Consider the following 20743-nt stretch of genomic DNA (forward strand, 5'->3'; position numbering starts at 1 on the left):
CATAAAATAGAATATTTTTTTTCTTTCGTAGTTCAGTTAGAGCACACAATTTTAAACAACTTTCCATATTACTTCTATTACCTAATTTGTTTAAATCTCTTGGCATCCTTTGTTGCAATGCATACCTAGGTAAACTCAGGAGCAACAATGCACTACTGCAGTGTTTCCCAACCGCGGTTCCCAAGTACCCCCAACAGGCCTGGTTTTCATTATAGCTGAACCAGTGCACAGGTGAAGTAATCAGCTGATCAGTAACCAACCTGCTCTCATCCATCAGCTGATTATTTCACCTGTGCTCTGATTCAGCTATAATGAAAACCAGGCCTGTTGGGGGCACTTGAGGACCGCGGTTGGGAAACACTGCACTACTGGATGCTAGATGCTGATTAGTGGCTGCACATATATGCCACTTGTCATTGGCTCATCTGATGTTTTCAGCTAGGTTCCAGTAGTGCATTAGGGAAATATAGAACTGTTGCTGTTACTGCACCCTGGTACTAAGGAACTGAGTTTGTGAGAGTGCAACTTGCTGGATATATATATATATATATATATATATATATATATATATATATATATATATATATATATATAGTTTTCTTGCTATCATAATGCACAAAGCTCATACTCCTTCACTTTATCACATCCTACATTCAAATAAAAATGTACTATTAAAATATGTGCATGAAATTAATCTATTTATTGTAAAATTGTAAGTACAATAAATTGTGGTACTACTTAGTACTTTTTTAATGTAATTTCTCTACTATGAGACATTCTCTTATAAAGCAGTTTTGCTATTGTGTGTGTGGTGTAGAGGAAATAAGATACAGTACTGAAAAGGGACTTCAGATGAGTAACTACAAATTAACTTGGAATGATTTCTTTTCAGACATGCAAAAAAGGCATGAATGAATCATTTCTCTTTTTTTTATATCTATATATTTTTTTTTTGTTCTGGAAAAAAGCGGTCAGTTACCACACCCTGCCAACTCAGAGTAATGTGACTTTTTGTCGTTAGCAATCTGAAAGAAAAGGCTTTTTGTGCTCATTTTAAATTTATATATATATATATATATATACACACACACACAATACAAACAGATAGATAGATACATGCATACATTTAAATGTGAATTGAATCGCTATGCTTTTGCAAAATTAAATCTACATTTTTTTCTATAACAGCTGAAAAAACTCCTGTCATTTTACAATGGAAATTAAATATTAAGGTTTATTTAAATTCTTTAGAAAATGTTATCTAATGCTTTTTCTACAAAACTAGCCATTAAGTCTATGGGGATTTTTGTAGATAAAATTATTTGATAAACCCCCCAACACTGTTGCAGGATTTCCCACAGATGTGTGATACAAGTTGCTTTGTAAGGGCAACAGTCCCATATTGGATCTATTAATATATTGCAAACATATCTTCTCAGACATCTCCATGTTATGTCACTGAGAAATAACATGAAAGAGAAATCATCTTATTCATGCTGCATGCAGGCCAAAATCCCTTTATAATCACAAGTTCTATAAATGCCCCCAATGCTTTCACTTGGTCTATCAGCATCACAAATACAAGACTCCATGCCCAACTGCTTGAGCCACCAGATGCTTGTTTTTAGTGTCCTTCATGGCCAACCTAGTGGTAGATTAGCCATTTTCAATTATCTCTTGATAATAAGTCTTGTGACTGTTTTTAATGGACTGAATGTAATAAAGATCTACAAAAAAAGCTTCCCCACCAGTTATTCACTGTCAGTAGTCCTTTCAGGACTGTTCAGATGCTCCTCATCACATGATTAAGAAGAGATACTGTAGTTGTGAGTCACTAAATGACAAAATACATCAATATGTTAGAAAATGAACAGTACTTTTGATGAAAATCACTGTACTGTGTATACTTTTGAGATTGAATCTAATTGTTTAAGAACAGCGCTTTGGAATTCTGGAAGCTCTTAAGTTCTATTTTGTGAAAATAAAATATGTCTGTAAGAAGATTTTTCTATTCGAAAGATAAAACATATATTAATTAGTGCATCTTATAAAAGTATTTACTATCAGTGGCAGTTCCATAAATACATTTTTTGAGGGGCAAGCTCTTACCTTGCAGAGCTTCCTGCGGGGGCTAGTGAGTTGTGGACTAAGGCAAGGAGGTCTCTGGGCAGAGTTGCAGTTGTTCCATTGGTTGATTCAGGGCAGGTTGGGGTGGAGTTGTAGTGTTCTTCCCCTCTACCGAACTCTTCCCCTGTACCTAACTAACCCAGTGGAGGTGAAAAGTATAAAATTAAACGATTTTTAACTATTTTAAGGCTAGAAAACAAACTGTGCACAGAGATAGAACATTGACTGCCCTTATTTGCACATTAAAGGGATAGTAAACACCCAAAATGTTATTGTTTAAAAAGATAGATAATCTCTTTATTTACCATTCCCCAGTTATGCATAACCAACACTATTGTAGAAATATACTTTTTACCTCTGTAATTACCTTGTATCTAAGCTTCTGCAGACTGCCCCATATCTCAGATCTTTTGACAGACTTGCATTTCAGGCAATTAGTGCTGAATTTTAAATAACTTCACGTGCATGTGCACAATGTTATTTATATGAAACACATGAACTAACGCCCTCTCGCTGTGAAAAAAAACTGTCAAATGCATTCAAATTAGAGGTGGCCTTCAAGGGCTTAGAAATTAGCATATGACCCTACCTAGTATTAGCCTTCAACTAAGAATAACAAGAGAACAAAGCAAATTTGATAATAAAAGTAAATTAGAAAGTTTTTTTGAAAGGACATGCCCTATCTGAATCATTAAAGTTTAATTTGGACTTTACTATCCCTTTAAAATAAACTTTGAGTAGATTTCTTCATCATGATTTCCATCATGATTTCAGGCCTCAGAAATAGAAAACCCCCTAGCTTTGGTACTACTACAAGATATCCATTATATAGCAATAGAACATTTCTGGAATATATTTTAGGTAATTTACTAGTAGTTTAGTAAACAGAAGAGAAACATGAATTTACTCTTGAGAAATAATTTAAAAAATATATTTTTGTATTAACACATTTATCTTCAGTATATGTATTTTTAATAACCTTTTCCTTTGTTTTATTATTACAGTTGTATGATGGACCTAATACCCAAGGTAGACTCATTGGAACCTTTTGTGGAAGTCAGTTACCACCATCTGGCAGTACAAACAGTACAAGTCTCCATGTGGTCTTTAATTCAGATGTTTCATATGTCCTAAGAAAGGGGTTTCAGCTTTTGTGGAATGTAAACGGTATGTTTTTTTATTAAAGTAGATTTAAACTTTACTTCGTATATTGATACATTTGCTTTGCAAAATCTGTCTAACTACATCTATAGTTCCCTTTAGATTCTAACCACAAATCTATAGGTTTTTCCTCTTTTGGAACCATATGTGACAATCTGTTACCAATTATTTGCCCTTTTCTATATGAAAAACTACACTCTTTTGTCATGATTTCCATGAGACGGTCATCTGCTGCAAGCATAGGGAAGTTTTTTCCTAATTATGTTGCAAATTTGATAGTATTGTGGAGTGTATTGGGTCTCAAATGCAACTCCTCCAAATTCTTCTATTTTGTCCCTGTTCTTAAATTTTTTCTTTTATGATTCAGATAGAGCATGCAATTTTAAGCAACGTTCAAATGTACTCCTATTATCAATTTTACTTTGTTCTCTTGCTATCTTTATTTAAAAAGCAGAAATGGGATGCATAAGAGCCAGCCCATTTTTGGTTGAGAACCTGGGTTATGCTTGCTTATTGTTGGGTAAATGTAAGCTTCCAATAAGCAAGTGCTATCCATGGTGCTGAACCTAAAATGGTCTGGCTGCTTAGATTTACATTCCTGCTTTTAAAATAAAGATAGCAAGAGAACGAAGAAAAATTGATAATAGGAGTAATTAGAATGTTGATTAAAATTTCATGCTCTATCTGAATCATGAAATCAGTGTCCCTTTAAGTATGTATCCTTCATTAGATGCTGTCTGTCCATTTTTTTTGCTCTGAATATTTGGTCTCTCTACTTATTTTATTTGAGAAACCTCTTTTTTTTCTTGCTTTTATTTTAAATTCCTTTACTGAGCAATTTCATTTTAATTTAATGAACTGTCCTTTTGCTATTGTTCTCGACACTTGTTTAGGATTGCTACTCTTGGCATGGAGTAAAGCATTCTTTGATATTGGCTAAGCTCAGTCAACATAATCAGTGGAATTACTTAAAGGGACACAGAACCCATTTTTTTTCTTTCGTGATTCAGATAGAGCATGACATTTTGAGCAACTTTCTAATTTATTCCTATTATCAAATTGTCTTCATTCTCTTGGTAAGTTTAGATGCTGGCCCATTTTTGGTGAACAACCAGGGTTGTCCTTGCTGATTGGTGGATAAATTCATTCACCAATAAAAAAGTGCTGTCCTGGGTAACGAACAAAAAAATTCTTAGATGCCTTCTTTTTTAAATAAAGATAGCAAGAGAATGAAGAAAAATCAATAATAGGAGTAAATTAGAAAGTTGCTTAAAATTGCATGCTCTATCTGAATCACGAAAGAAAAAAATTGGGTTCAGTGTCCCTTTAAGATATACAAAGAAGAGAAAAATAAAGTAAATGCAACCTGAGATTCCTCAAATACTCATAGACTAACCCTAACCCATGGAGGTTAAATATCAAAACTAAAATTAAATTAGTAAGGCTCTAATAGACCTACTAGATACAAATAACATTTAATGCAGGAATAGCTTTCAAATTTATTTAGAGCATCTTACTGTAATCTTACAGGTTAGAGTAAAGAGAGTAGAAAAATGTATTTAAAAATAAGGGGGCACTACCAGGTGTCTCCAAGCTCTTAAGCTTTACTGGCCTCACCAGCCTCTCCATTTTCACCAGTTTCTATATTATAGGCAGCTTACAATTCAATAAAGAATGGATTGAAGAGTGAGATTTAGAGAAGCCATTGATACGAATAACACAGGAACTTGTGGGCTGGGCTGGTGACTCCTCTTTGTGAATTTATCTGACAGTTCTTTTTACAGTTGGTAGGGGTAGTCATTAATAGTCATGAATTATCCCAATAACAGTTGTGATTTCTAGAGTTATGTCCTAGAACCAGGTTATTTTCCAGATCTATTTAACCCCTCTTGCTGGACCAAAGATTACTGCAGGGAGATATATGTAAATTAGTTGTATTTCGAGTTTTCTCTGTGTATATTCTAGTAATGTGGTCTATACATTAAAACATCTAAATCAAAGCTGGTGCTACAATCACATAATCAAAGTTTCTCTGGAATTTATGCTAAATGTTATCAGCAAGAGTCATAGATAACTTTATGCAGTTGAATTATCTTTATACTCAAAATAAAATATATTTTTTAGAATTCCTAAATATCATAGCATATATTAGGTAAACAGAGTAATTGTTTTTCTCTACACCAGAGAAACAAAACAAGAGGTGGAGTCTAAACTAATTGAAGGCGTGGAGGTTGAGCACCTAGTTCTCAAAAACAGAGGCTTCTCAAATGTGATTATCTCTAATTTACTACAATACAGAAGCATGTCATGAAAATAAATTATTATGAGATCTAGATAGCTTACTAGCTAAATGTAGCCTAGCCACCAATCAGCAAGTGCTACCCAGGTTCTGAACCAAAAACGGGCCGACTCCTATGCTTGCATACCTGCTTTTTCAAATAAATATAGCAAGAGAATGAAGAAAATGTTATAATAGGAGTAAATTAAAAAGTTGCTTAAAATTGCATGCTCTACCTGAATCATGAAAGAAAAAAAATGGGGTTTGTGCCCCTTTAAAGTTTTATCTTCAGGCTACAAAGATTTTAGACAGACTTCTAGCTTACTACTATATATGTATGTACTTCCTGTGCCTTCAAAAATTAGGCCTCTTTGGAACAGATTTGCAAGGCGGCAACCTGGTCTTCTATTCATACCTTTTCTAAATGTTATCATTTTGATATTTATGCTTCTTCTGAAGCTGCTTTTGGCCAGAAAATCCTTCAGGCCACAGTGTTTGGCAAATAGGAACTGCCATCTTTTTGACCCACCTGTCCTTAACATTGACTCTCAGCTTTGGTGTTGTATTCCACATGTTATGGACACCTATGGACTCTCATCTTCTTACAAAAGAAAACAGAATTTATACTTACCGATAAATTTCTTTCTTTCAGGATGATGAGCATCCATAGGATCTGCCCCGGTTTTTGCTATTTGGGAAACAGTTCTTATTTGCACCTCTTAACCCTGCTTTCTGTCTTTCCTGCCTTTAATGTCTCTCTCCTCTGCTTATCTCTACTTGAACTGATTGGGGAGAGGTGGTGGGAGGGATAAAAAGCTCTTGTGAGGGTTCTTGACCTCCTCCTGGGGGCGGGAAATATATCCCACATGTTATGGACACCTATTGACGATCATCATTCTGAAAGAAAGAAATATATCAGTAATTATAAATTCTGTTTAATATTTAATATTTTATATTTCGGTTTCTATTCCAACCTCTTTATTGTAACCAAGGAAGAATGAACTTACAGACCTGTTCTAAATTTGAAAACTTTAAACAAGTTGCTCAGGGTTCCTTCTTTCAAGATGGAAACTATTCAGACTTATTTAACAAGGACAGTATATGTCCTCTATAGACCTGAAGGATGATTATCTTCATATACCTATTCACAGGGATCATCATTATTTTCTAAGATTTGCATTCCTTGACAAGCATTTTAAGTTAGTCTGGCTACCGCTCACAGTATTTTTATGAAGGTTCTGGGGTCTCTTTTATAACTTATAAGAGCTTAGGGTGTTTTTGTGATTCTTTACCTGGACGATAACTTGGTACAGACCCCATCTTTAAATTTAGCAGTATCTCGTACTAACAGATTTTTGTTGTTTCTTCAAGTGCATAGTTGGAAAGTAAACTTTACAAAAAGTTCTCTGTCCCGTTAGTCCAGGATTACTTTTCTGGGTGAAATAATCAATTCAGTCTCCTTGATGCTTTCTTTTACAAAATAAAGAAGGGTGAAGTTACTCTCAGCTTGTATAAATCTTCAGTCAGTGCCTTCTCCTTCAGAAGCACTTTGTTTGAAAGTTTTTGACCTGATTTAGCATCCTCAGATGCTATTATTTTTGATAGGTTTTACATGAGGCCACGTCAGCTTTGTATGCTTCATCAGTCGTGCAGGAGTTACACTAAATTTGCTCAAAAAATGCTTTTAGATGCCAAAACAAGCCAATTCCTTTCTTAGTGGATCAATCATTGGTCCATTTTTCTAGGGGCTTCCTTTGTCCATTCAAATTGAACTGTGATCTCAACAGATTCAAGTCTTTCTGTTTGGGGTGCAGTCTAGATGTCCCAGAGAGCACAGGGGACTTTGTTACTTCAGGAGCCAAAGTTGCCTATAAATATTATGGAACTCCATGCAATTTTCATGAAAAATTAACAAACAAGCTAGAAGATTGTCTAAAATACATAGTAGCCTGTAGATTTTCAAAGCTCTAACCCCATCCAAATGTGGAGAAGCCACTCCTTAGAATTATTTGGATTAGAACAAAAAGAGGGAACAACAATCTAATGATTGATATTGTCAGAAGAAACCATATTAGGAAAAAAAAAACAATTCTCAAAACTTCCTTATCCTGATGAAAAACAAGATAAGGAGGCTCACAGCAATGAGCAGACTATTCGGAAACTCTCCTAGCAGAAGAAAAAGCCAAAAGAAAAAAGACCTAGCAGGACAAAAGCTAAATATTGAAATAATGCATATGTTCAAATGGAGGAACATGCAAAACTCCTAAAACCAGAATTAAGATTACATGGAGGAGAAATTGTATTAATCACAGGCTTAAAGGGGCAGCATACACCAATTTTCATTTAACTGCATGTAATAGACACTACTATAAAGAATATTATGCACAGATATTGATATAAAAATCCAGTGTAAAACCCTCTAAAAACTTGGTAATGAGACAAGCCTGGGACACCTATTGAAAGAGGCTGATAGCAGAACCTCCCCCCACCCCTGCATATGTATCTCAGCTGCTTCCATATTTTTAGAGCTCTGAATATTGTGTTGGCTCTTTTCCTGTGGTTGCCCCTGCTAGGCATTTAGGTCGCCTACGGCCACGCCACCCTGAATGAGCCCGATCTAGTCTGGTCTCCGGAGATAAGCAGGGTTGGGCTTGGTTAGTACTTGGAATGCTCGTTCATTCGTAAATTCCTTGAGCTGTAGGGGTTTCCGGGAGATTGATCCTGAGAGGTATTTTTGGAGACTATTAATCTTCTCTATCTAGATCTTTTGAGCGCTCTTCTCTTGTAAGTTTTTCTTAGTCTTTAGACTTATTGCCCCTCAAGCTGTTAGGGGTTAAGCTCCCTGTCTCTGGGATACTTACATTAACGTTCAGTGTCCAAGGTCCCTTGGATGCGGCTGTGATTGCATCACCTATGGTGCAAGGTCTTCTCCGGATGGGGTAGTCCGTGGGTTCCTCTGGGGTTATTTATTTGAAGCTGGCTCCTATTTTGCATTGCTCTTATTTATTTTCCTTTTTCAGGCTTTCGGGCTAGTTTTCAATAAGGTGGGATTGGGTTTAAGGGCTTTTGGAGTTTTGGAATCTTTGCCTTCTCCTAGTGGTCAGGATTATAATTCCCAGAAGTAATAGATTGTGGACTCTAACCATTATTAAAGAAATTAATTTATCAGGTAAGCATAAATTATATTTTATGCTTAGCTCTTTACCTGATTCTTCCCTTTTTCTTCTGCCTTCTCTAAACATTGCTTGTTGAATATCACCTTGTTCTACTACATATTTGGTCTTAGCTCCTGCTATTACACTAAGCCTTTTTATCTTGTGATACATGAGAAGGAGGCAGACATCTAGGAATCTCATGAACAACCTGCTTTACATTTCAAGAGGGTGGTGACCAAATGTTAATAAAATAAACACCTGTGCAAAAAATCCAATACAGTAATGTTTTGCATCTAACCATTATTTGCTTTGGTTTTTGAAAATTTCATAATATAATGACCAGGTTTTTTTATTATATGTCTTCCCTTATTTTTGTATTTTAATGTGTTGTTATATTATAAAAGTATGCAAACTGATTGACTAAGTAACTACTTTGTACAGTTGCCTACTGTTGCGTGCTGTCAATGCTTAGAAGCCAGTGAACCAATTACCACTGACAGAAACTTGGCCAGTAGCCACGTCCATCCCACTAGCTCTAGTTAAAAACAAATTCCACAATGATTAGATACTGCAGAGCTACAGATTTAGGGCTAGATTACAAGTGGAGTGCTAATTTATTGCGCACCTACAAATAGTCAAATGTGTCCGTTTACCGACGCGTCATAAATAATCAGCCATTACAAGTGGTCAGACCTCTGGTTAATTTCTAAAATATCCCCCAAAATCCCCCAAAATGGCATGTGAGATCACTTTAAAAAAAAACAACAACAAAAAAACAGAACTGCACTAAGCAGTTTTTGGGGGCTAAAGTTGGCGGATTTAGGGTGTTAGATCAAAAAAAGCTCTGAAAAGTGCCTTTAAATTGGGGTCTATGGGGACTGTGTGTTCCCAGTAAATATATATGTATATGCTAATTTACATATATATTTATGTCGAGCCCATCACTGCTCGACTTATTCACTTTTCTGTGCTTTTTCTCATGCCGTACATAGGTACAGCTCTAGCTGAGTTTAATTTACAGTCAATATGGACATTAAGAAATGTCAAGTTTAAATTTAAACTACACCCTAATTTTTTCTTCTCTTTAATTTGTTTCCAGTGATCAATTTTACCTGTTGGAGTGTATTAAACTTTACAAATGGCAACTTTACCTTTATATTAGTATTTCAAATAGCTGATTTTGCCTGTGGTATCCCTACCTATACTGCAAGTTTCAGTACTTAAATATAGGTGGGAGTGCTAAATAATAAAATGTTAATTTGGGCTTTGGTATACAGACAGATATAATATAAAGAAGCATGTATGTGTACAGAAAGTAATAAAATAAGAACATTCAATTTCCCTGCATGCTTAACCCATTTTAATGGTTTGTGCTTTCAAACAACAAAACCATATATTTTATATACAAAAATAAACTTAAATAAGCAATTTCTTATACATTTTATACTCTGCAGCTGGTATAACAAGTCATTAGAAAGACATTGGGCCAGATTACAAGTGGAGAGCTAAATGTTTGTATCTCTTGTGTAAATTACGCTCATAGATAATTTAGTACAAGTTGAAAGTAAAAAGTTAGTGCAAGAGCAAAAGATCAGGCGTACTAACTTCTCCCCATAGACTTCCAAGGGGACACTACTAAAAAAAATTTTTTTAAAAAAAGTTATTGAGCATTTGCATGCTAACCCGACACAGCACTAAATCAACAGCGCTAAACCTGAAATGATTAAAAAACACTTTACGTGGGGGAGTGTCTCAACAGCAATCCTGAGTTGTCACACTTTACAGAGCTCTAGCTAAACCTCTAATAATCTGCGGATTATATTACACATTCTACAGTAAAACACACTTTCCTTAAATGCTACTGTGTTTTATTACATAGTGGTGTTTCACATAACCTGAACTACGCTGTATTATTGATACTGGAGCCCGGGATCAGACAACAGAGGCCTAGAGTGGCGGCTCACTGTAGGTGATGCTACCCTCCCTTGGTATTCTGAGGTACTCTGCCATCTCTGAACATACTGGCAAACCTGCACAGACCTTATCTATCCCATTCTTTAGTAAGAAAGGACACAAGCAAAAAGAAGAGGAAAACGAATATACAAAGGTCCTTTAGCGTATTGCAACTAAAATGGCCACCACACGGGAAGTTGACTCACAAGACTGCTTAAATCAGTGTTTCTCAACCTCGGTCCTCAAGTACCCCCAAAAGTCCTGGTTTTTATTATAGCTGAACTAGAGCACAGGTGACATAATCAGCTGATGGATGAAAGCAGGGGGGTTACTGATCAGCTTATTACTTCACCTGTGCACTGGTTCAGCTAAAATGAAACCCAGGCATGTTGGGGGTACTTGAGGACAGCGGTTGAGAAACACTGGCTTAAATAACCGCATGGCGAGGTTTGAGGAACTTTGCCAACACCTTCTCGATAAAGCCCCGTTGGACTATCTATTGAGCTGATTCTCCACCACAAGCACAGTAACTGCAACTATTGATTGAGCACCAGAATTAAACATAACCGCCATAGAATGCCGGCAGATAAAGCCTCAGCACTTAGAGGCCATCCTAGCGTTATCAACCGGCCACTGCACGGAGAGGCGTCATGTAAGCTTCCATATAACCCTTCTGTAGCAGAAGAAAGGCGCACAGAGAGTACAATGTCAACCACTAAGGAACCTTCTGGCACGCTGAGTGAGTTACTGAAAATGGGAGGACACTTATCATTATGCATGGCCTCGCAGGAGTTTGTGGGGAGCTCCCAGGAGGTGGTGGCCGGAAAACAGGCACGCTTCCTGCCATAATTTTGGTTGACATCTTCAACGAAAATAATTCCCAGTCTGAGGTCTTCTATAATTTGACTGGCAAGAAACGGTCCTCGAGCTCTCCTTCGCAGGGACATTAGATAAAGTTAACTCAAGATCCATCTCACACCTCTAAACAGTGCCCCAGTCAAGCTAATAGGAGGCTTAGCTCAGCGACAAACAGGTCCTGCAGTAAAGGACCTATATAGGTTTAGATATATATTTTACTAAATTTAGCATGGACCTGGTTAATGTGGTTCTGCAGCATGAAAATGTTAATTTTCTAACCCCTAAAAGGTCATTTAAAGAAAAAAAATTAATACTGACTAATTTTGCTAGTATTTTTTCATTTTCTTTCAATTTCATTGGTGCATTTATTAAGATATTTGTTTCATGAAAACTAAACGAATATCCGTTTTTCATTACAAATTTGCATTCGTAAAGAAACAAATGCACATCACTAATCATTTTTAATCAATTTTTACAGTATACAACAGAAGTGAGTACACCCCAGTGCAATATTACTTAAATATCAAATTATTCAAAATTGTATAACCTAACAGTAACTGCATTATGTCTAAGTTTTACAGTAGGGTATTTGCTGTTATGAAAAATTAAAAACTAAGTTTAGCTTTACTATATTAAAAATACCAGCCCCAAAGCAGGAAATCAATGCAACAAAAGCCAGTGCACCTTTCCTTACTGAGATTCAAATCTTTTATTTTTTTCAATACTTTGCCTGTCCACCTTTTTTTTAATGGAAGACTCAATGCTCCTTGGCATGGAGGAAACCAGTGTCGTCCAAATTTCTGGAGAGATTTTCTGCCCTTCTTCAGAGATATTTTTTTTCAGTTGCTCTTTGCTAGAGGGGTTGTGTTGCTCAACCATTCTCTTTAAAATACCCCAAAGTTGTTCTACTGGATTCAAGTCAGGTGACATACTTGGCCAGGTCATAGTTTTCACTTGTTTCTCCTTTAGAAACTTGTTTGTGATTTTGGCAGTGCGCTTTGGATCAATATCATGCTGGAATATTTGTCCTCTGCCAAACTTCTGGAGACTGGGAATCATCTTGTCAGCCAGTATTTTGGTATATTTCAGGCATTCATGGTGCCATCTATAAATGTCATCTCCTCAACACCTTTTGCAGTCATTCAACCCCATATCGTCACACTCCCACCTCCATGATTCACTGTTGGGACTATGCATTCACTGTAATAATCCTGACCAGGCTCACACCAAATATGCTGCACCCCATTGGAGCCGATAAATTGTATCTTGGTCCTGGCCTTCTTACCAATTAATGTGCTCCCAGTATTCATCAGGCTTTTCATGTTGTTTAGCAAAGTTTAATCTTGCAGTTTTGTGCCGAAGAGCAAGCAGGGATTTTTTCCATGGATGCTGTCCATAGAAGTTGACATTATGCAATGTCCTTAGCACTGTCTGAACTGTCACAGAAACTCCAATTTCTATCGATAATCCCTGAGCCAAATCTGAAGCACTTGCCTTGATGCAAATCTGAAGCAATTGCCTGTTGCCTGTTTTTCAGAGCTAGATTGTGCAAGTAGCACACTGTCCTTGGTGTCATTTCAGGAGGACAGCCCCAGCGGCTCTGATTTTTGGCACTGTGTATCGATCTATACCTCCTGATTACTGCTGCAACTGCATTTTGACTGATTTTTAGTTGGTCACCAATCTTCCTGTATCCTTTTCCATCTTTGTGAAGTCTCACAATCAGATTTTTTCAATTCTTTTGGCAATTATTTTTCATATGGAGACATGATGCAAACTTGCAGATAGACACAGCACCACATTGGTCAAAAAAATTAGACTGTTCTGGTAACTATGCTCATGCAGTCAGTGAACACAGATGTATTCATTTTTGTTGCATTAAGTTTCTACTTTTGGGCCTGTATTTTCAATATAATCTTTCTAAAGTATTTGTTTTTGATTGTTTATAAAAGAAAATACTCTAATTGTCAACTTAGAAATAAAACAATTATTGAGAGGTGATACAATTTTGAATAATTTGATATTTAAGTGATATTGCCCAGGGGTGTACTCCCGTCTGTTGTATACTGCATATGTTTAATGTGTCTTGTATGGACATACTTTACATTCCAATGTTCTTCACCTTTAAGTGGTTAAATACTGTTTGCCAGCTGGAGAGCCACACTAACCTGGTACTCTTCTTCTTAGAGCCCTGGCTGCGCTAATAGGAGGCTTAAAGGGACAGTCAAGTCCAAAAAAAAACTTTCATGTTTCCAATAGGGCATGTAATTTTAAACAACTTTCCAATTTACTTTTATCAACAATTTTTCTTTGTTCTCTTGGTATTCTAGTTGAAAGCTAAACCTAGGAAGGCTCATATGATAATTTCTAAGCCCTTTAATGTCCGCCTCTAATCACATGCTTTTGTATTTGCTTTTCACAGCAGGGGAGAGTAGTTCAGGTAAACCATATAGATTGCATTGTGATCACGCCCGTGGGTTGTGGCAGACACTGCACTAATTGGCTAAACTGCAAGTCAATAGATAATAACTAAAAGTCATGTGATTAGGGGCGGTCAGAAGATGCTTAGATACAAGTTAGTCACAGAAGTAAAAAGTGTATTAATATAACAGTGTTGGTTTTGCAAAACTGGGGAATGGGTAATAAAGGGATTATCTATCTTTTTAAACAGCAAAAATTCTGGTGTTGACTGTCCCTTTAAGGCAGCAGCTCCCAGGGTCTGCACTAAAGGAGAAGGTCCATTATTGCATACCCTGGGAGTCTATATATAGTCCCAAAGCGGATGGATGCTATGTTTAGTCTGGCTTTACATACCACTATTCCTTTGGAAGTTAGATTCCCTCCATAGGAGGGTTTTATTAAGCAAGCAGGTTATGTTTTTAAATCAGCAGTATCTATTACTGATATTGCTGCTGCTTCTTCCTTTTTGTATATTAGTCTTTTTGGGCAGTTGTGTGATGATTCTGCTAGTGAAGTTTTTTAAACCTTTTTGGAGCTGCTCAAATGTGATAATGCTTTAATTTGTGATTTTTTTTTCATCCATAAGTTTTATTCTAAAGCATGTCTTTGGTAGTACTTTCTAAGGGCTTTATGGTAAAGTCTTGCTGATATGGTTTCTTAATCCAGGCTTTTATCTCTTTATTTTTAGGGAAAGAGGTTATTTAGTTCTTGCTTGGATTCTATTATCTCTAATGTAATGGAAGGTAAAGGAGCTCAGGACTATAAGTCCAAGGTTACATTTTAATCTCCTAATATTTTTTTGTCCCTTTTGTCAGTACAGTGCACAGAAATCTGATTCCTTCACTCAATAGCAGATTCCTCTTGTTCCGTCTGGAAGCCAAATTCTAACTGGAACAAGTCTGAGCAGAACAGACATCTACTCTCTTATCTCAATTTGTATGAAGGGGCGGCCGTTGATTCAGAGACTCTGGTAGAGGGCAGGTTAAGCTTCTTTGAGAAAGCTTGGTTTCAATCTGTTAAAGATCCCTGGGTTTCTAAATTTAGTCTCCCAAGGTTATTGAATAGGTTTCAGAATGAGGCCTTCCTGGGAAGGCTTTTTTGTCCAATGTTCTGGGAAATCCTGTGAAGGCTCAAGCCTTTTTTAGTCGGTGTAGGAGCTAGAATTTATGGGAGTGATTGCTCCAGTTCCTTTGTTGGTACAGGCAATGGGGTTTTATTCTAACCTCTTCTTTATTCCTTTAAAGGAGGGAACTTTCAGACCAGTTCTGGATCTAAAGTCTCTGAACTAATTTCTTAGAGTTCCTACTTTCTAAATAGAGACTATTTGGACTTTTCTGCCTTTTGCTTTGCAAGGTCAGTTTATGTCCACATTATATTTATGGGAAGCTTATCATCATGCTTCTATTATCTTGGAACATAATCAGTTTTATAGGTTTTCCTTTCTGAAGTAGCATTTTCAGTTTGTTGCTCTACCGTTTGGTCTGGGAACAACTCACAGAATAATTTCCAAGGTCCTGTGTACCCTTTCCTTCCATAAGGCAGGGAGAGTCCTTGACTTAATTCCTTACTGTTGGGAAATAAAACTCCTGGCCACCAGGAGGAGGCAAAGACACCCCAGCCAAAGGCTTAAATATCCCTCCCACTGGATAAGAAAATGGAAACTTTTCTGAGGAAGATGTTTCAACATACAGGGTTTTTATTTCAACCGGCGGCAACTGGAGCAGCTTCCTACTGGTGTGACACTCTGTCGGAGCTCATTGAGGTGGAGACTCCCCTCGAGGATATTCAGGAGAGAATTAAAGCTCTGAGAATATGACTTCTATATCCAGACTCCTTTCTCTTCCCTTCAAGGGGAAGATTTTATTTGGTCCAGGGCTGGACACCATTATTTCTATGGTTACCAGAGGGAAGGGTGCCTTCCTACAGCAGGATAAAAAAAATAGGCCTAAGGGAAGGCAATTGTTTCATTTTTGTTCCTTTTCTTCTGACAAATCACAACAACAGCAATCCTCATCCAAGTCCGAGCAGCCCAAGAGTACTTGGAAGCCGGCTCAGTCCAAACAGACTAAGAAGCCCACCGAGAACAAATCGGCATGAAGGGGCGGCCCTAGATCCGGGATCAGATCGAGTAGGGGGCAGACTGTCTCTTTTTTCAGACGCTTGGTTCCAGGATTTACAGGATCCTTGGGTCCTGGAGGTTGTATCTCAAGGATACAGGATAGGATTCAAGTATCATCCGCCCAGGGGTAGATTCCTACTCTACAGTCTGTCTACAAGACCAGAAAAGAGGGCTGTCTTCTTAGGATGCGTACAGGATCTCTCCTCTGTAGGAGTAATTGTCCCGGTACCTACAGCAGCAAGAGGTTTGGAGTTTTATTCAAACCTTTTCGTGGTTTGAAAAAAGGAGGGAACTTTTCATCCTTTTCTGGACTTAAGGCGCCTAAACAAGTTTCTGAGTGTTCCCTCTTTCAAGATGGAGACAAAATGGTCAATCCTTCCTCTGGTTCAGAAATGACAGTTTATGACCACCATAAACCTGAAGAATGCATACCTTCACGTTCCGATACACAGGGAACATTTTCAGTTCATGAGGTTTGCCTTTCTGGTCCAGCACTTCCAGTTCATAGCTCTTCCATTTGGCCTAGCTACTGCTCCAAGGATATTTTCTAAGGTTTTGGGGCTCTACTAGCCGCTGCAAGAACACAAGGTATTGCAATAGTGCCTTACCTGGATGATATCTTGGTGCAGGCACCATCTTTTTGTCTAGCAGAAGAATATTCAGAGTCCCTTCTCTTACTCCCAAGTACAAGGGTGAATTTCCTGGGGACAATAATAGACTCCATATGCATGAGAATATTCCTCACAGATCAGAGACGTTGCAAGGTAACTACTTCATGATTTGTCCTCATGGTGTCCTGTATGGACATCATTCCTTTTGCCAGATTCCATCTTAGACCCTTACAACTATGCATGCTGAGACAATGGAACGGCGACCATTCAGATTTGTCTCAACAGATTGTGCTGGACAACCTGTCGAGAGACTTACTATCTTGATGGCTCTGTCCAGATCATCTGTCCCAAGGCACGTGCTTCTTGAGACCGTCCTGGGAGATTGTGACAACGGACACAAGCCTTTCCGGCTGGGGAGCCATTTGGGGTGCCAAGAAGGCACAAGGTCTGTGGACTCAGGAGAAGTCCTCTCTTCCGAACAATATATTGGATCTTTGGGCAATCTTCAATGCCTTGAGGGCTTGTCCCCTTCTGGGTTCATTCAAGTTTATCAGATTCCAATCAGACAATATAACCTTGGTTGCCTACATCAACCATCAGGGGGGAATGACAAGTTCCTTGGCGATGAAAGAAGTATCTCAGATACTAGAGTTGGTGGAGACTCACAGATGAACACTGTCAGCGATCCACACTCCAAACTTCCTCAGCAGGCAATCCTTTCACCCGGAGGAATGGTCTCTCCACCCGAGGTGTTTGCAGAGATATGCAGTGAGTGGGGGATGTGGGAGATAGATCCCATGGCATCCCATCTCAATACCAAGCTACCCAGGTACGGGTCAAGGTATCCTCAGGCAGAATTGATAGATGCCCTATCAGTACCATGGAGGTTCAGACTCATATATCTTTTTTCTCCATTACCGCTTCTCCCTCGTGTGGTGGCTTGCATCAAGCAGGAGTGAGCATCAGTAATTCTGATTGATCCATCGTGGCCACAAAGGACGTGGCTTGCGGATCTGGTGGGGATGTCCTCATCTCCTCAGTGGAAGTTACCTTGTTGCAGAGATCTGCTGATACAGGGTCCCTTCATTCATCAACATCTAGATTCTTCAAGGCTGACTGTGTGGGGATTGAACACTTAGTCTTAGCCAAGAGAGGGTTCTCTGAGAGTGTTATCGACACTCTGGTTCAAGCTCGTAAGCCAGTTACTCGTCGTATCTACCATAAAGTGTGGAGGACTTACTTGTACTGGTGTGAAGAGCATGGCTTTTCCTGGCATAAGGTTAAGGTTGCCAGAATTTTATCTTTTCTCCAGGATGGACTGGAGAAGTGTCTATCTGCTAGTTCCCTGAAGGGATAGATATTGGCCCTGTCGGTGTTACTGCACAAGAGATTGGCTGAGCTTCTGGATGTGCAGTCCTTTGTTAAGGCTCTGACTAGGATCAGACCTGTGTTTAGATCTGGGGCTCCGCCTTGGAGCCTAAATCTTGTTCTTAGTGTTTTGCAGCAGGCTCCGTTTGAGCCTATGCATACTGTTGACATTAAATTTTTATCTTGGAAGGTTCTTTTTTTGCTGGCTATTGCCTCTGCGCATAGGGTTTATGAGATTTCTGCTTTACAGTGTGACTCCCATTATCTTGTTTTCCATGCTGATAAGGCGGTTTTACATACTAAATTAGGGTTTCTCCCTAAGGTGATGTTGGATCATAACATTGATCAATAAATTGTTGTTCCTTTTTTTCTTCAGCAAAGGAATGCTTGCTTCACAATCTAGATGTGGGTCGTGCCTTGAAGCTCTATCTTCAGGCTACTAAGGAATTCAGACAATCTTTCACTTTGTTTGTCATCTATATGGGGAAGCGTTAGGGGCAGAAGGCTACTACAACTTACCTATCTTTCTGGTTGAGGAGTGTCATCCGCTTAGCTTATGAGACAGCAGGGCAACAGCCTCCTGAGAGGATAATGGCTCATTCCACTAGAGCAGTGGCTTCCTTCTGGGCTTTTAAGGGTAAAGTCTCTATGGATAAGATTTGTAAGCTTTCAGGAGAAACGTTTTGCAGGCTGTGTTGCCCTCAGAATAGGGTCCACCTCTTTTTTTTTGTCCCCTTCAGTTATTTATTCAGTGTCTTCTGGAGCTTGGGTATAGTTTTCCCAACAGTAAGGAATTAAGTTGTCCCCCAATTATCCCCCGCCTTAGGGAAGGAAAACATAATTTATGCTTACCAGATAAATTCCTTTCCTTCCTGGCAAGGAGAATCCACGACCCCGCCCGTAATTTATTTTTTGTTGAACGGCTCCCTTTTTATATTTTTCTTCTGGCACCTTTATACTGTGATGTTTCTCCTACTTTTCCTTGTTCCCTCAGCAGAATGATTGGGGGATAGGAGAAGTGGGAGGGATATTTAAGCCTTTGGCTGGGGTGTCTTTGCCTTCTCCTGGTGGCCAAGTGTTGTATTTCCCAACAATAAGGAATTAATTTGTGCACTCTCAACTGCCAGGAAGGATAGGAATTTATCTGTTAAGCATAAATTATGTTTTTGTCTGTGATCAGAACTTAGGGTATTGCAGTGTTTCCTTTTCTGGATGATATTTTTGTTCAAGCTTCATCTTTTCATTTAGAAGATGCTCACACCAGCAGACTGTTGTTTCTTCAACAACATGGTTGGGAAATATTTTTTTCTTAAGAGTTTGTTGGGTGCTCAAACTAAGGTTGTTGTTTATGTGGGTTCAGATATATTCAGTTTTCATTAGTCTTTTCTTGAAAAATCTATGAAGAATGATTTTAGTGTCCACCTGTCTAAACCTTGAGTCTCTTTCTTCTCACTCAGTTGCTCTCTTCCGCAGTGTTGCAGGGATCTTACTCTCCTTGCAAGGATTCATGTAGATGTAAGAACAAGTCAGTCTCTGTCTTTGTGGCTGAATCATCAGCTTATTACTCAGGGGACTTCTTTAGTTCGTCCTAAAATACATATTTTCTTTGCACGTTTGTTGTTTAATAACATAAATGTCTCCTACTTAGTTAATGCTTATAAAATATAAACACTTCTTATTTTCTGATTTAATAATGAAAATGAATAATAACACAATGCATTTAGAAAAATGCTTCAAACATTTGTAGATGTTTTGAAAACATGTTTAAAGACTCCTTTCTTTTAATGATATCAAGTGATGACTCCTGCCTTAAACGGTCACATGCCTGCTGTTTCTAACTCTGGATTTTCAGATATAGGGGCCGATTTATCAACCCGTCAATCGTCCTCAATGCATCTGTGTGAAATATATGTTTGTTAGATCTCTTAATTTATAAATTGATTTTAACTGTTTATTTCTAAATGACTTGAGCAACTGTCACTATTTTAACAAGCCCACACAAAAACTCATTCATTTCCTCCTTAAAACACTTGCAGTCAATCTGATAAATCTGTGGCATTTAAGTGCGGTAAACACCCAACAATCAGATCTGTAAGACTTTCGGCCAAATATAGTATTTACTAGTGAGTTAGAAAGTATGTGTTACAGTTCCCCTCTAAAAACAGTATTTTCTACATCTGCTAAATAGCCACATGAAATGGGAACTCTGCATGACTCACAGAGTTGTACAATCTGTGGTGATTGCTAACATTACAGAATAAAAAGCAGTGGAACTGGGGGTTTCTAGAATTTTCTATTTATTGACTGGTTTCTAAGCAACATAATCCAGGCTAGACAATTTTTGTAATTTCCATTGGGGCTCCAGTACTCTAAGTATTCATTTTTAATACTAATTTCTGTAGCAATAGTTTCCAGTAAAGCTTTTATTTTGACAGAAATGGCTGATTTTTTTGTAGCTTATTCCCTTAGGATAAACCACTTTTAAAGTAGCCAAACTACTGTTTGATGTTTTATTAAAAATCTAGTTGTTTTTGCTTTATTAGTAACCATTTAATTGCAAAGAACAACCCAAAAAACCTTTACCTTTCTTTACTCTGAGTCATTAGGAGTAAAAATAACATTTATGTTTGTAACAGCTTCCCATATCCACTAC

General features: G+C 37.8%; 1 protein-coding gene across 1 annotated transcript in view; it reads left to right on the plus strand.

Annotated features, from left to right (window-relative positions):
• CUBN (cubilin) overlaps nt 1-20743 on the plus strand; it is a 749121-nt gene that overhangs the window by 298086 nt on the left and 430292 nt on the right. Inside the window, exon 28 of the mRNA XM_053713984.1 lies at nt 3132-3294. Within this exon, the coding sequence (XP_053569959.1) occupies nt 3132-3294 (163 nt within the window). The remainder of the gene's footprint in view (nt 1-3131; nt 3295-20743) is intronic.

Source organism: Bombina bombina, chromosome 5 (assembly GCF_027579735.1).
Source record: "Bombina bombina isolate aBomBom1 chromosome 5, aBomBom1.pri, whole genome shotgun sequence".
In the NCBI taxonomy this organism is placed as follows: Eukaryota; Metazoa; Chordata; class Amphibia; order Anura; family Bombinatoridae; genus Bombina; species Bombina bombina.